The following is a 15,560-nucleotide window of genomic DNA, read 5'->3' on the forward strand; positions in this document are numbered from 1 at the left end:
CCTTCGCACCCTCCCCTCTCCTCCTCCCCTCTCCTCCCCCCCTCTCCTCCTCCCCTCCCCTCCCCTCCTCTCCTCTCCTCCCCCCTCCTCCCTCTCAGGTGCCGGTCCAGTTCTGGCAGCATGGCGTGGTGGACATGCGCCTCCACACGGAGGTGAAGGCCGGCGCCGTGCTGGACTACGCCTGCGACGAGCCCACCCTGCCCCCCTACCTGGCCCTCATCGCCAAGGGCGCCGGCTCCTCGGAGGTCACGGCCGACATGAACTTCTTCCGGGAGTACAACAAGCTGTACTACGAGAACTTCATCTACATCGCCGCCTCGTACACCTTCACGCCTTCGCAGTAGGTGGAGCGCCCGGCCCGAGGCATCTGGGGGGTTTCAGAGAGCAAACTAGCATGTGATGGAAGAGATGTATGACGGCAGTAGCCCAGGAGGCAGAGCGGGTTGGCTGGTAACCGCAAGATTGCTTGTTCGATTCCCGGCTCCTCCTAGCTGAATGTCGAGGTGTCCCTTAGCAAGGCACCTAACCCCGACTGCTCCCAACAAGCTGGCTGTCGCCTTGCATGGTTGACTCCGCCATGGTGAATGTTGCCTGACCGTGCGTGAATGTCAGGCAATATTGTAAACCGCTTTGGATAAAAGCACTATTTAAATGCCGTCCATTTACCATTTATGTAATGGTTTGTTTCTGTAAGCTCCTCCCAACCTTGGATTTAGCTTCCCTCACAAAGAGGAAGGATCCTTCTCAACAGAGTATTTATAAGGATAATTTACCGGTGATTACCAAAAGTGTCAGTTGATACGTGTTAGTTTGGGTGTGTTGCTTGCTTGTGGCTCAGGATTTGTGTTGGCGCTTTGAGTGATAATGCTGTAGACAGGCTTAGTTTCACTCTTTCTTGGGATGCTTTGTGTCTAAGCGAGGCGACATAATAAGCTACGTTTGGGAACATGAAGGGTATTCAGTGGAGGTATTCTCTGTGTGTTCCCAGGGATGCGGGGAAGAGACCAGGCACAAAGGACCAGGTGAGCTGCTCTGAGCTGGTTCTGGACGTGGAGACCAAGACTCAGAGGGTCATCCTCAAGAAGAAGGTATGGGTGTCTTTTCAAAACAGCCTGTCTCTTCAATGATAAATAAGTCCTTGGCTATGGATTACACCGGGTTGTGTGTTTCTGGCAGCCCCTGGGTTCTGTATTTTCCATCAATAGGTTCTGTATTTGGCAGCCCCTAGGTCCTGTAGTTGGCAGCCTCTGGGTCTGTATGTGGCAGTGTGTTTGGCATTCCCATGGGCTCTGTGTTTTCTTAACCTTGGTTGTTTATTTGGCAGCCCTTGGTTCAGAATTTGCTATCCATGGTTCTCTATTATCAGCCCCTAGGTTCTGTATTTTGCAGCCCCAAAAGTTCTGTATTTTCTACAACTGGGTTCTTTATTTGGCAGCCATGGGTTCAGCTCTTTTCTACCCACGGTTCTCTATTTAGCAGCCCCCCTGTGCGTGTTGCTAATCCTCCACCTGCTCCGCTCTGACCTCCGGCTGCGTTCCCTCCACCAGGAGCCGGGCAAGCGCTCCCAGCTGTGGCGGATGACGGGGACGGGGATGCTGTGCCACGAGGGCTCCTCCCCGCCGCAGAGCAAGCCGGCCCAGCCGCGCCCGCTGGACTCCTCCCTGGTGCTGGACATCGCCGGCCTGGCCGCCGTCTCTGACAACAGGTGGGGTCTCCTTCACCGGCCAGCGGTCACCGGTCACCGGGCGGCCATTTTGGTTCCACTGTGGTTCTGAATGCTAGCTGGGGTGGGGGGAATGAAATCTGACTTCTGTATTTGGTGGGGCTTTAAAGAATCGCTGATTTAAATAATGACAGTTTGTGGGGATGCAGATATCAAACAAGTTTTATTATATTTAGTTCATTTTATTAAAATATAATAAACTTCAATATGAACAGACTTATATTTAGACAGTTCATATTATATTCTTATTATAATTCGAGGTATTATAACAGATTCCCCCCCCCCCCCCACTGTCTAGCTATGAGCCGTTGATGCTGCGGAGGCCAGACTCGCGGCGCAGCACTACCCAGACGTGGTACTTCAGCTCTGGGATGCTCACGTGCGGTTTACCCCGGCTGGTGGTGCAGGTGAGTCAGGTCTCCTAGGGGTGTACCCTGGCCACAGCATTGACCTCAAACTGCTCAATGATCTTGTCATGAGTCATCCAGTTAGGAGGAAAGAGATGCTTTACAGGTATTTCACAAATGGTTACATGTTGGAATGTACATTTTTCTATTTTATTCAAATATATTTATGAATGTATATTACATTTAATTATTGATTATTGTTATTTATTTATTGGCAAACTATACGTTTGTTTTGATAGAACCCTTAAAAATTTAAAAGGTTTCCTTTACAACCTGTAGATGGCAGCAAACTCGCGTAATTAGTCATCAATCTACTATCCCTTTAACCACTCAATAACAAATAACCCCACAACTGTCTCGTCACATTTTCCTGTGTCGTATCATCCATCCCTAACTCCAAACTCCTCCACCCACCCTCCGCCACCAGGCGCAGGGCGGTGTCGGGGGTCTGTATGACGGAGCAGTGGTGGTGCTGGGCCCGGACTCGGGCCTGATGGCTCCGGGGCCCGAGCAGCAGTTCATCAACCAGAAGATGAGGCCTGGATCTGGGGTGCTGTCGGTCCAGGTCCTGCCCGACGGACCCACCAGGGTCCTGCAGGTGAGAGGGAGGGAACCACGGGGACCGGTCGGAATAAAAGGAATACACACCAGCAGGAATATACAGTGGCTTCAGAAAGTATTCAGCCCCCTTCACTTTATGTTTTTGTAGATTTCAATTAAAGTAGATAAATCGATACACGATTACAAAGTAATTACCGGTAATGACAAAGCTCACTCACTTTGTCATGTTTTCCGAAAATCATTCACTGATATATCTCATTAATCATTACACGTCTTCAGACCTATATATGACATTTATGTCCTGTAGTTATTAATTAGAAAAAACACTAGGCCTCAACTGTGTTTGATAAAGCCATGAGCACTTCTCCTACTTTATCTTTGCACGGGAGGAGATGTGATTTAATGAGACCGGTCCCAGTGTCGCTTCACTGTCCAGCTCCAAACAGGCTGTCATCACCCGCCCCCCCTATGTCCACCATCTCCTCTGACCACCCCCTGCCCGTCCTTCTGTCCGTCCATAGATCAGTGACTTCAACCAGCGGCGGTTGGTGCGCACCTCCCCCAGCCTGGAGGGGGAGGGCTCCCGGGAGGACCTGAAGAAGAGCCGGAGGACGGAGCTGGAGCAGGAGCTGGAGGTAACCTCAGGTCTCGTGATGGATCCTCGTCAGGGTGGAGCGAGGTCTTAATGACCTGACAGGAATAGGGCTGGGGCGACGGGAACAGGGTGCGGTGTGATGTGTCAGCCTCTCCGGGCCCGACTGCCTGGTGTCCAATCAACGCGCAGAACGTTGAAGTGAGAAGCTGCCATGTGACCGTAGTCGTAGGTCGGATCTCTGTCTCAAGGAGACAGACTCATCTATCATGCACTTATAATTCACAACAAAATAATTCTATTACTCTCAATTTTCTGATTCCCATAGATACTCTGCCCTCCCTCCAGGTGTTGTTTAGAACTTCGGTCATGCAGCACGTCCAGTTTGAACGATGTCGTTTGACTGTTTTCAGCCTTGCTTTGGATAAAACTGACAAAATGTATTTTCAACACAGATAGAATCAAGAAAAATCATGAGCTTTTATCATTACTATTACTCAGTTGTCAAAAACTAAACACAGAGTGAGGAACACCTCCACGGTATCCGTCGTCCGTCTCAGCCTCTCCCTACTGCGGCCCACGCTGATGTGAGCCCACCTGTTGCCCAGGTGCTGGTGAACCTGGAGGAGGGGCTGGGTGTGTCTCTGATCAACAAGCTGCCCGAGGAGCTCGTGTTCACCACGCTGGCCGGCATCGACGTGCACTTCACCCGCACGGCCAGCAACGAGGTGCTGGAGCTCAGCATCCAAACCATACAGGTCAGTGGCGCTAGTGGGGGTCACCTGACCCAAGACCTTCATGGTGATTGGCTGTTGACCGAAGCACATGACCCAAGCCTTGAATGGTGATTGGCCTTTGATCGAAGCACATGACCCAAGCCTTGAATGGTGATTGGCTGTTGACCAAAGCACATGACCCAAGCCTTGAATGGTGATTGACTGTTGACCGAAGCACATGACCCAAGCCTTGTATGATGATTGGCTGTTGATCGAAGCACATGACCCAAGCCTTGAATGGTGATTGGCTGTTGACCAAATCACATGACCCAAGCCTTGAATGGTGATTGGCTGTTGACCGATGCACCTGACCCCAGCCTTTCATGGTGATTGGCTGTTGATCGAAGCACATGACCCAAGCCTTGCAATGTTATTGGCTTTTGAACCGAAGCATTTAACGTTTTTTCGGTGCGTTCGTTTTCGCCAGGTTGACAACCAGCTGCTGGGCACCACCCAGCCGGTCACCCTGTGTGTGACCCCCATCTGCAGCGAGGACAGCGCGGTGGACACTAGCCCCACCCTGCAGGTCAACGCCGTCAAGGTGCCCAGCGAGCTCATGCTCACCGACCTCTTCAAGGTAACCACGGAGACCCGACAGAGGGGAAACACCAACCGGCAACAGCTTTGTATGATTGACGATTCAAATTCATGTGGTTTATTTTCATTCGAATTTAACCAAAAAAAGTTGTAAAGTTAAAGCATGTTAAGTGATAACTGAGTGTAGTATAGAATAGTCTAGTTGGGTCAGGTATCGGAGTCCCAGCTGTGAACCCAGGTTGTGGGTTTGAAACCTGTTTCCATCACTGAGCAAGGTGCTCTAAACCCTAGCTGCACCTGTGTCTCAACAACTTCGCCAAGTCGCTTTAGATGAAAGCCTCTAGCAAAATGACGAGATTAGAGTCCAATGATTGTAACCAATTTAAATGAAGGTTTTTTAATTGTTTCCCCCTCAGCATCTTATGATCACCGCCCGGCGCTTCACGGTCATCATCGAGGAGAAACTCCTGCTCAAACTCATCAGCTTCTTTGGCTACGGACAAATGGAAGCAGGTACGCCTATTACACTATTCTTATTATAGTTTTGTCTGTGTGTGTGTGTGTGTGTGTGTGTGTGTAAATGTGTGTGTGTGTGTGTGTGTGTGCATGTGAGTGAGAATATTTTCTTGAATGAAGGGATTAGTTTTAGGGTTTCAAGACGTAAACAAGCTTATCGTAATTGGAAACAAGAAACAGCATGCATTCATTTATTTCAATATATTTTTACCAAATTAAATGTTTGTGTTTATTCAAAATACATTTTTTATGTACATGTATTTCCAGCTTATTTCACGATTCTTGAATTTCTCCATCCCAATGTTTTCTGAGAAACAGTATGAACAGTAGTGACTTCAACAGCACTAGTCAACACAGGGTGGGTATCTGAACTCAGAGTGTCTCTCTGTTCTGAATCAGAGCTGGAGAAGCTGGACGAGAACGTGTACGAGAGGCCCAGTGAGGACCTGTCCAACCCCAAGCGCTACTACTTTGAGAACCTGAAGATCAGCCTCCCTCAGGTCAAACTCAGTGTCTTCACCTCCAACAAGCTGCCCCCGGACCTCAAGGTAACCAGGCTCTGCCTCAGCCCAGAGACGGACGGACGGACGGACGGACGGACGGACGGACGGGCGGGCGGGCGGGCGGACGGGCGGGCGGGCGGGCGGGCGGTGACGGACGGACGGGCGGTGACGGACGGGCGGTGACGGACGGACGGGCGGTGACGGACGGACGGGCAGTGACAGACAGACAGACAGACAGTGCAGTGACAGACAGGGCAGTGACAGACAGACAGACAGACAGTGCAGTGACAGACAGGGCAGTGACAGACAGACAGACAGACAGACAGACAGACAGACAGACAGACAGACAGACAGACAGACAGACAGACAGACAGACAGACAGACAGACAGACAGACAGACAGACAGACAGACAGACAGACAGACAGACAGACAGACAGACAGACAGACAGACAGACAGACAGACAGACAGACAGACAGACAGACAGACAGACAGACAGACAGACAGACAGACAGACAGACAGACAGACAGACAGACAGACAGACAGACAGACAGACAGACAGACAGACAGACAGACAGACAGACAGACAGACAGACAGACAGACAGACAGACAGACAGACAGACAGACAGACAGACAGACAGACAGACAGACAGACAGACAGACAGACAGACAGACAGACAGACAGACAGACAGACAGACAGACAGACAGACAGACAGACAGACAGACAGACAGACAGACAGACAGACAGACAGACAGACAGACAGACAGACAGACAGACAGACAGACAGACAGACAGACAGACAGACAGACAGACAGACAGACAGACAGACAGACAGACAGACAGACAGACAGACAGACAGACAGACAGACAGACAGACAGACAGACAGACAGACAGACAGACAGACAGACAGACAGACAGACAGACAGACAGACAGACAGACAGACAGACAGACAGACAGACAGACAGACAGACAGACAGACAGACAGACAGACAGACAGACAGACAGACAGACAGACAGACAGACAGACAGACAGACAGACAGACAGACAGACAGACAGACAGACAGACAGACAGACAGACAGACAGACAGACAGACAGACAGACAGACAGACAGACAGACAGACAGACAGACAGACAGACAGACAGACAGACAGACAGACAGACAGACAGACAGACAGACAGACAGACAGACAGACAGACAGACAGACAGACAGACAGACAGACAGACAGACAGACAGACAGACAGACAGACAGACAGACAGACAGGGCAGTACCAGACAGACAGAGCAGTACCAGACCTCAAGGTAACCAAGGTCTCCCTCTGACCTTTTGTTTTAGTTAAGGTGCCCTGATTCAATAACAGATCGAAATGATGCTAGCAATAATGCTTCCAACATAGTCGCTTTGTATTTGGAAATGCTTTTAATACATTTTCCAGAAAATATCTAAATATGGTAACGTTGTGGTGATTTGTTGGTAATGGGAGTGTTTTTTAAGAGCTGAGATAAGGAAATACCAAGGATAAGACAGCATTTTGTGGTGTGGCTAGCTTCTAAATCACTGATGTAGAATGTGTGAAGCCATCTGTGCTCCCCTGGGTTCCGCTCATGGTCCCCCATAAAGGTCAGGGTTCGGCCACTGTGCTGTCGGCCGTCACGTTGCCGTGGCAACAAGCCGTAGCCTTACGCGACGAGGGAAATATTGACAAAACATATGAAGGGAGTTAATAATAACTGGTTTAGGACTTGCCGCACTGGGATGGTTTCTCAGTGCAACATTTTTGCACTGAGAATAATACCACAGACTGTATTATGCACTACAATCAACCGTGGCTGGTACCACTATAAGTTGATCACTTTACTTTTCTGTTACTTATTTTTACTTATTTTTCTTACTTGTTTTATGTATTTTTTTTTACATCTATTTACTTTATATCGTATTGCTCCTGCTATGTGTGTGTTGAGGTACCAAGCATAAGAACTTTACTCTACAAGAATTTAATAAAAGTGATTCTGATTCACCCCCTGCGTGTGTGTCGTCTCCCCCCCCCCCCAACAGGCCCTGAAGGGCACCCTGGGGATCCCGCTGGTACGCTTCGAGGACGCGGTGATCAACATGTACCCCTTCACCCGGGTGCACCCCTACGAGACCCAGGACATCATCCTGAACGACATCCTCAAGCACTTCAGAGAGGTCGGCCCACTGCGGAACATCACTACAACTACTAACAACTAAACATGAACGAATCACACCAAACACGTAACAAGTCACGTATCGGTTCGTTCTCCAAGAATACGCGATTCCCGAAGCTGTGTTCTATCCACATCTCTAGCTGTAACCCGAATACATAACACGTCTCTGCACCCTGACTCTTAGTCCACCTCCCAGTTCAATTGCAGAGGGCCCAAAACATTGTCTCTGATTGGTCGAGTCCAAAACGTCCATCAGTGCAGTCCATTTTGCCTTTCTCGTTCCACTCTTGGTGCTCATGTGGTTGCAGGGTGTACCCACAGCTTTTCTCTACAATCCTACACCCCCTTATATGTAATATCAAATCCAAAACCCTAACCATAACTGCCATTAACAGAGGTGAATATATACTTAATGACATCAAAGACTACATAGAAGCTACATAGTACACACTCAGCGACATCATAGACCACATAGAAGACCGCTTCATTCGATGGTCCCTCTAACCTCGCCCCCCCCCCCCCCCCCCCCCCCCCAATTACCCCCCATACCCCCGACCCCAGGAGCTGATCAGCCAGGCGGCCCAGATCCTGGGCTCGGTGGACTTCCTGGGGAACCCCATGGGGCTGCTGAACGACGTGACGGAGGGCATGTCGGAGCTCATCAAGTACGGCAACGTGGGCGGGCTGATCCGCAACGTCACGCACGGCGTCTCCAACTCCGCCGCCAAGGTGAGCCCCCTGCCCATTGGCCCAGTGCCATGAGGGAGAACCAGGGGCAGCCAATGAGCAGCTCAGGGTTTGTTTAGGGATTTCAGATGGAGGTCTTAAGGGGGTCTTTCAGGAGGTTCTATGTCAGGTTAGTTGGTGTGGGGATGTATGTGGGGATCGAACCCAGTAACGTTTGGCTGGGCGTCGACCCCCCCCCGCTAGGCTTTGCACTACACCATCCTACCCCCTTTAAGTGTGCTGTGAAGCTACATGAGAGGGACTAGTGGAACATAGAGCACTGATTGATTGTTAATTGATTAGGATTCAGATGAGCATTGGTTTGATCTGGGATCCAGCAGCAGTCCTACTATGCAAGAGCAAAACTTCTGGGGGGAGCAGCCTTCAAGAGGCCGAGTTATGGCTTGCTTCATGCATGTCACGGGGATATTGTACCGAGGAAAAGCAATTTGCGCGAGTGGATGAGGCTTTCAGAAGAGGATTTTAGACTTTAGATTTGAATCTTAAGTCTGATTTGTGAGACTGGCGTTGGTCTGACCAAGCAAACCATCTGAAGTAAAACCCCTTTGGATGGTTCCAATTATCCTCTCTGTCTGTCTGTCTGTCTGTCTGTCTCTCTGTCTGTCTGTCTGTCTGTCTGTCTGTCTGTCTGTCTGTCTGTCTGTCTGTCTGTCTGTCTGTCTGTCTGTCTGTCTGTCTGTCTGTCTGTCTGTCTGTCTGTCTGTCTGTCTGTCTGTCTGTCTGTCTGTCTGTCTGTCTCTCTCTGTCTCTCTCTCTCTCTGTGCCTCTCTCTCTCTGTGTCTCTCTCTCTCTCTCTCTCTCTCTCTCTCTCTCTCTCTCTCTCTCTCTCTCTCTCTCTCTCTCTCTCTCTCTCTCTCTCTCTCTCTGCCTCTCTCTGCCTCTCTCTCTCTGCCTCTCTCTCAGTTTGCTGGGACCCTGTCCGATGGCCTGGGTAAGACCATGGACAACCGCCACCAGAGCGAGCGGGAGTACATCCGTTACCATGGCGCCACCAGCGGTGAACACCTGGTGGCGGGCATCCACGGCTTGGCTCACGGTAGAGTTCACCTCCAAAGATATTCATCCATCCATCCATCCATCGGTTCATGCTCTGTACAGTTACTCTTAATTCATTTAACTACATCGATGAAATAGTTTGACAGTGAATTCAGGTGTGCCTTTAGGAGCAGGTAAGGTGGTTAGGGTGTCTTGCCAATGGCTATATGGACATTGGGGTTTGAATCCAGAACATATTGTCACAGAGTTGAACAACCTCGCTACTACAATATACTACCCCCCCCCCCCCCAACTCATACACAAAGCACAATGAGTAACATTTCAACATGCTCTTAGATTAAAATACCTGGAATTATCTGTAGTCAATGCTAGGGGTGTGACGATACACTCAGCTCACGATACGAGACGAGACACGATATTGGGTTCACGAGAACGAGACGAGACAAGATTTTAAGAAAGCTACAATGACAAAATATATGACTGGACCAACAGACTTTTATTTAACCAAGTCGCGCATGCATTTTGAAATGTTTTATTATAACTCTGTACATGCATGAAATTGAAACTAAAACTAAAATTTATAAAAGTTAAATTAAAATAAATTAAATTCAATAATTCTCTTTTTTTCAAGTGCAAACAATATTATGTGCAAAACCAAATCAAAGTACCAAAAATGTGCTTTGATTAAATGTATTCGTTTTCGCGGTTATTCAGCCTCTTCTTCTCCTCCGGAAAAACACGACCGCATTGCATTGTGGTATACCGGAGTAACATGTAGGCTACATCGTATGTACACATTTTGGGTATTTTAAGTGCACTATATAGTGCATGAAATTAACCGCTGAGAATTCGAACACCACTACAAAATGGCGAGCACCCTATATAGTACACTATATCCGTGATAGGGAACGATTTCGAACACAGCTTATGGCTGCTTTCGATGCTTCCCCTGCTTCCCCTCCTTCTCCTCCTCTACTTTTCCTTCTCCTTCTTTAGGTTCTGGCAGGCTAGATGTAGCAAAGGCCCATTACTGCCCCCACAGGCGACAAATAGAAGTTTGGATAAATCACAAATCTCGCGAGACCGATTTTCTAACGCGACGGGTAATATCGTCGAGTTTAATCTCGCGAGATCTCGTGGCACGAGATCTCGTCACACCCCTAGTCAATGCTCATCGATAGGGATTTCAATAATGTTAGCAATGAAACCTCTCAATGTTAACAAGAATCTTACTATCTTACTAAACCCCCCCCCCCCCTCACGCCAGCCCACCTACGCGTCACACAGTTGCTCAGCCAGTGAGTGGACAGAGCTCTGCTATTGATGTTGTTTGTCTCGCCTAACGCGTGGTGACTTTAGATCCCAGCAGATGCCAGCATCACACTGTGAAATCTCTATTTCTATTTATTGTTCACTACCTTATCACGCTCTGGATGCACATCCATTGTTTGTGGATCAAACCCACAACCTTTTGGCTGAGGGGGGCTGAACCGTAGCCACTAAGCTACCCCCCTCCAGCCCCCAGCTTGTGTGACTATCTAACAGAGCTCCAGGTGCATTGTGGGTATAGAGGGCGATTCACTCTGGTTACGTCACTCTTATGTGAAAGGCGTAAGGGGCCTGCCGGCTTTATCTGCCATCAGGTTCATTGATGATAATAATATTGAGAATAAGTTGATTGGATACCAAGCCTAGTGTTCGCGGGTCACAGTTTAATCACTCTTAATAATAAACACAATGCCAGTGAGGGCCCTGCACTTAGGAGAGATGAAGACCCCCTAATCCCCCCCCCCTCCTCCCTCAGGGATTAAAGTTATTTAATAATTCCAGCGACGGAAATAGCTGTGTCCTCCCCATCGTGGAATCTGTAACCTAAAACAGAGTTTAAATACTGTGTGGGGACACACGGAGAATGAGCTGATCAAGTCTAAAAGTCCATTTACCGTCAAATAGATTACTTCATACTGTAACTAGTGTCATGTGTAAACTATACGACAATTTAAACTATGCTACTTTAAACAATAAGTACTACTTGATAACTGAAAATAGTACTTGACTGTATGCTTAACATACTACTATGAACTCTATGAACCCTCTCTCTCTCTCTCTCTCTCTCTCTCTCTCTCTCTCTCTCTCTCTCTCTCTCTCTCTCTCTCTCTCTCTCTCTCTCTCTCTCTCTCTCTTTCCCCCCCCCCCCCCCCCCCCCCCCCCCCCAGGTATCATCGGGGGGATGACCAGCATCATCACGTCCACGGTGGAGGGGGTGAAGACGGAGGGGGGGGTGAGCGGCTTCTTCTCGGGCCTGGGGAAGGGTCTGGTCGGCACGGTGACCAAGCCCGTGGCCGGGGCGCTGGACTTCGCCTCGGAGACGGCGCAGACGGTCCGGGACATGGCCAGCCTCAGTAACCACCGGTACGGCCCGGAGGACCACGGGAGGAGGGGGTCCTACCTCAGAACCACGCGTCCTCTTCCTCCTGCTTCATAGCGATAATAAATAATAATAACAATAATATGTTTATTTTATATAGCGCCTTTCTCACACTCAAGGTCGCTTTACAGTGTCATGAGAGGACACGAAGAACCATAGAGCACAACAAGAAGTACAACAACACAAATAAACATAACTCATACATACAGAGGGTCTATGGATGGTCGGTCCAACAATGGAATAGCATACACTGCTTCTCATGTTGACATGTAAACATGTTTAATCACACCCTCCATCTTCATCATCCACTAGAGTAGAGCATCATATGGCATGTAAACATGTTTAATCACACCCTCCATCTTCATCATCCACTAGAGTAGAGCATCATATGGCATGTAAACATGTTTAATCACACCCTCCATCTTCATGATCCACTAGAGTAGAGCATCATACTTCATCTAAGCCTCTCTTGCCACAATATAACACGCGTGTTATATTTCTGTTTGGCCGTCTTAATGAAAGACTGCAAGCATTTGGTGTGTCTCCCGACTGTATGGGTGTTTAGTTCTGTGGTTGTTGTGTGGCCCCCAGGCTTGGCGTGCAGCGTGTGAGGAAGCCCCGCTGCTGCAAGGGGCCCCAGGGCCTGCTGCCGCGCTACTCGGCCACGCAGGCCAACGGCCAGGAGCAGCTCTTCCACCTCACCGACAACATCCTGCAGGAGTTGTGAGTCCAGCTCCTCCTCCTCCTCCTCCTCCTCCTCCTCCTCCTCCTGCTCCTACTCCTCCTGCTCTTCCTCCTCCTCCTGCTCTTCATCCTGCTCTTCCTCCTGCTCTTGCTCCTCCTTCCCCTCCCGCTCCTTTTTCTCCTTCTCATCCTCCTGCTCCTGCTCTTCCTCCTGCTCCTCCTCCTCCTCCTCCTCCTCCTCTTCCTCCTCCTCCTCCTCCTCCTCCTCCTCCACGCGACCCCACCCCAAACATTGGAGCGTTACCAGTAGTAACCATAGCGTTCGATCTCCCCTGGCAACAATCCACAGCAAAATCAGTTAAAAAAAACTATTTCTGAACGGAAATCTGCGTTTTGTCTCCGCCTTCACCCCCACCACCACCACCTCCACCTCCGCCCTTAGCTTTGTGGCGGTGGAGCCCATGGACACCTACTGCGTGCTGATCTCCTCCAAGGTGGTGTACTTCCTGAAGCCGGGCGACTACGTGGACCGCGAGGCCATCTTCCTGGAGGTGAAGTACGACGACCTGTACCACTGCCTGGTGTCGCGCGACCACGGCAAGGTGTACGTGCAGCTCACCAAGAAGGCCGACAGCACCAGCAGCGGCGTGGCCATCCCCGGACCCTCCCAGCAGAGGCCCATGGTAGGACCCCCCGTCCCCCCCCTAAAACCAAGCACCCCCAAACCCTCCCTTTCTCCCCCAAGCATGTGACCGTGGGCTCGCTGGAGACGGCTGCCTTAAAAAACAGTGTTTTACTGTTTTTGCATTGAACAGTAAAACACTCTGCATATGCACAAATTAATTACAGTCTTCAACACACTTATTCAGCAATACGAGTCGCCTTGTATTGCAACGGGATGGATATTTATTGATGAAATATTTTAGATATATTTTCGATATACAAAAAGTGTAGCTATTTGGAAGGTCTTGTAAAGGCCCTGTGTGTAGAAACAGCCTGATGGAATCGTTGCCGTGAGCAAACTGAACTACCAAACACTAACTGTGTGGCGCATGAGTTCACAGGGGCGTTGATGTTACCGGCATTGTGGATTGTGTTAAAACGATGTGTGCGGAAGCAGATGCACAAAATGTTGTAGACCTCGAAATGGGGTCACACGCCAAAGAATGGTTGGGAGTTGTTATAGCCACCCACCCTTATATATACCTACATTTAAAGTGTTGCGCAAAGTCCCCACAATTATTATACTCCCTCCAACCTATCGCTCCCTCCTCAAAGTGGAGCCTCATTCGTCCGTTCCTCTTGATTGACAAGCGATCCAGCCAATCGTGCTCTGGGACTCGATTAAACCTCCGTCCTGTCCCCGTCCTCCAGGTGCACATCAAGAACGAGAGCCTGGCGGTGAAGATCTCCCAGGAGGTGAACTATGCCAAGAGCCTGTACTACGAGCAACAGCTCATGCTGCCCGCCAGTGACCTCCACGACAGCCTGCTGCTCGACCCCTGATGGACGAGGACGGAGGACCGGGAGGCTGGCGGTGACCGTGGCGACGGTGATGGTGACGGTGGGAACCGCGGCGGAGGCTGACGCTAAGAAAGGCCCACCCGGAGGTGGATTGCGCTGACACTATTCACACTGCAGGAGGGGCCGCCAGCTACGAGGAAACCGTCAACGTAGTTTGTTTCTCTTGTTTACCTGTTTAAGAGGTATCGGCCTTCTGTTATTCCTTGAAGGCTTAACACTTTTGTAGGACGTGTGTGTGTGTGTGTGTGTGTGTGTGTGTGTGTGTGTGTGTGTGTGTGTGTGTGTGTGTGTGTGTGTGTGTGTGTGTGTGTGTGTGTGTGTGTGTGTGTGTGTGTGTGTGTGTGTGTGAGAGCAGGGTGTGTTGCTCACTATAAGGGAACAGCAGACGGGTAGGGGGGGGGGGGGGGGGAATGTGAAAACCAAAAGCTTTACTGTGTAGAGAGAGAGACGTTTGGTGAGTTTAACTAACCTAAGACTCGACTTCGTTGAGCCGAGCGTGACTAGGGTGAATGATATCTTCAACTGCACTGTTTGTTTGTGTAATTCTAAAAGAAAAAAAAAAGGCAGAATCGATTGAGATTAATTTAACTTGTACAACCATGTTTATATGATGCTGATTACGGCCTGTGTACACTCTGTATAGATCATCCTATGTAGATAACGCTACGCCCTCACAAACCCAACTCTTTGTACATATCCCCCCGCCAAGGGGGAAATATTTAAGACAAAATACACTGGTGTGATGTAACTAATGGCCTTCAAAAATATATATTTTGTGTATTAACGAAACGCTTCCTGTCTGAGCAGCGATGATCAATATTATGCACTGATGTTGTGGAAGGGGAGAGGGGGGTCAATGCTACCCCCCTCCCCCCCAGCCCCCCTCCGCTTGTTTCCTTTTAACAATCATGGACTTGTCACTTTATTTTTATTTCTTACACTTAGGTTTTACTTAAGTGTCCCGGTATCAAGTGAGGGGTGAGCACACAGGGACTAGTAGGCTTCGTGTAAGCGTCGCCCACTTCATGGGGTAGAGTTGTTTCGTTGTCTATAGAGAAGTACAATTTCCACTCTGGTCAGATGTGAAGGTTTAGCAGGACGAAGTTTTATTTGTGTGTCCCAACAATAAGTGATCAATCCACTGCTACTTACAATAAAGATCGACAGCCGCACTGCACTCCTGGCGTGGGTTTATGGGCGGATGTTTGCCTGTCCGTGTGTGTGTGTTTATGAATACATGATTGCGTTTGTGTGTTTATGAGTGGATGTTGGTGTGCGTTTATGAGTGGATGTTTGTGTGAATGAGTCGATGTTTGCATACTTGTATGCGTTTATGAGGGAACTTTTGCAGACAAGTGTTTATGAGTGGA

The 15,560-nt window shown here is 49.3% G+C and overlaps 1 protein-coding gene across 1 annotated transcript in view; it reads left to right on the plus strand.

Annotated features, from left to right (window-relative positions):
* Positions 1-15,367, plus strand: part of vps13d (vacuolar protein sorting 13 homolog D) — a 59,115-nt gene extending 43,748 nt beyond the window's left edge. The window contains 17 exon segments of the mRNA XM_030352481.1: positions 99-340; positions 989-1,088; positions 1,548-1,705; positions 2,022-2,130; positions 2,558-2,728; positions 3,213-3,326; positions 3,892-4,041; positions 4,487-4,636; positions 5,013-5,109; positions 5,512-5,660; positions 7,678-7,812; positions 8,373-8,540; positions 9,462-9,594; positions 11,771-11,966; positions 12,574-12,705; positions 13,109-13,349; positions 14,041-15,367. Of these exon segments, the coding sequence (XP_030208341.1) occupies positions 99-340; positions 989-1,088; positions 1,548-1,705; positions 2,022-2,130; positions 2,558-2,728; positions 3,213-3,326; positions 3,892-4,041; positions 4,487-4,636; positions 5,013-5,109; positions 5,512-5,660; positions 7,678-7,812; positions 8,373-8,540; positions 9,462-9,594; positions 11,771-11,966; positions 12,574-12,705; positions 13,109-13,349; positions 14,041-14,172 (2,577 nt within the window). The 3' untranslated portion in view covers positions 14,173-15,367.
* The last annotated feature ends 193 nt before the right edge of the window (positions 15,368-15,560 follow it).

This window comes from Gadus morhua, chromosome 1 (assembly GCF_902167405.1).
Source record: "Gadus morhua chromosome 1, gadMor3.0, whole genome shotgun sequence".
Lineage (NCBI taxonomy): Eukaryota > Metazoa > Chordata > Actinopteri > Gadiformes > Gadidae > Gadus > Gadus morhua.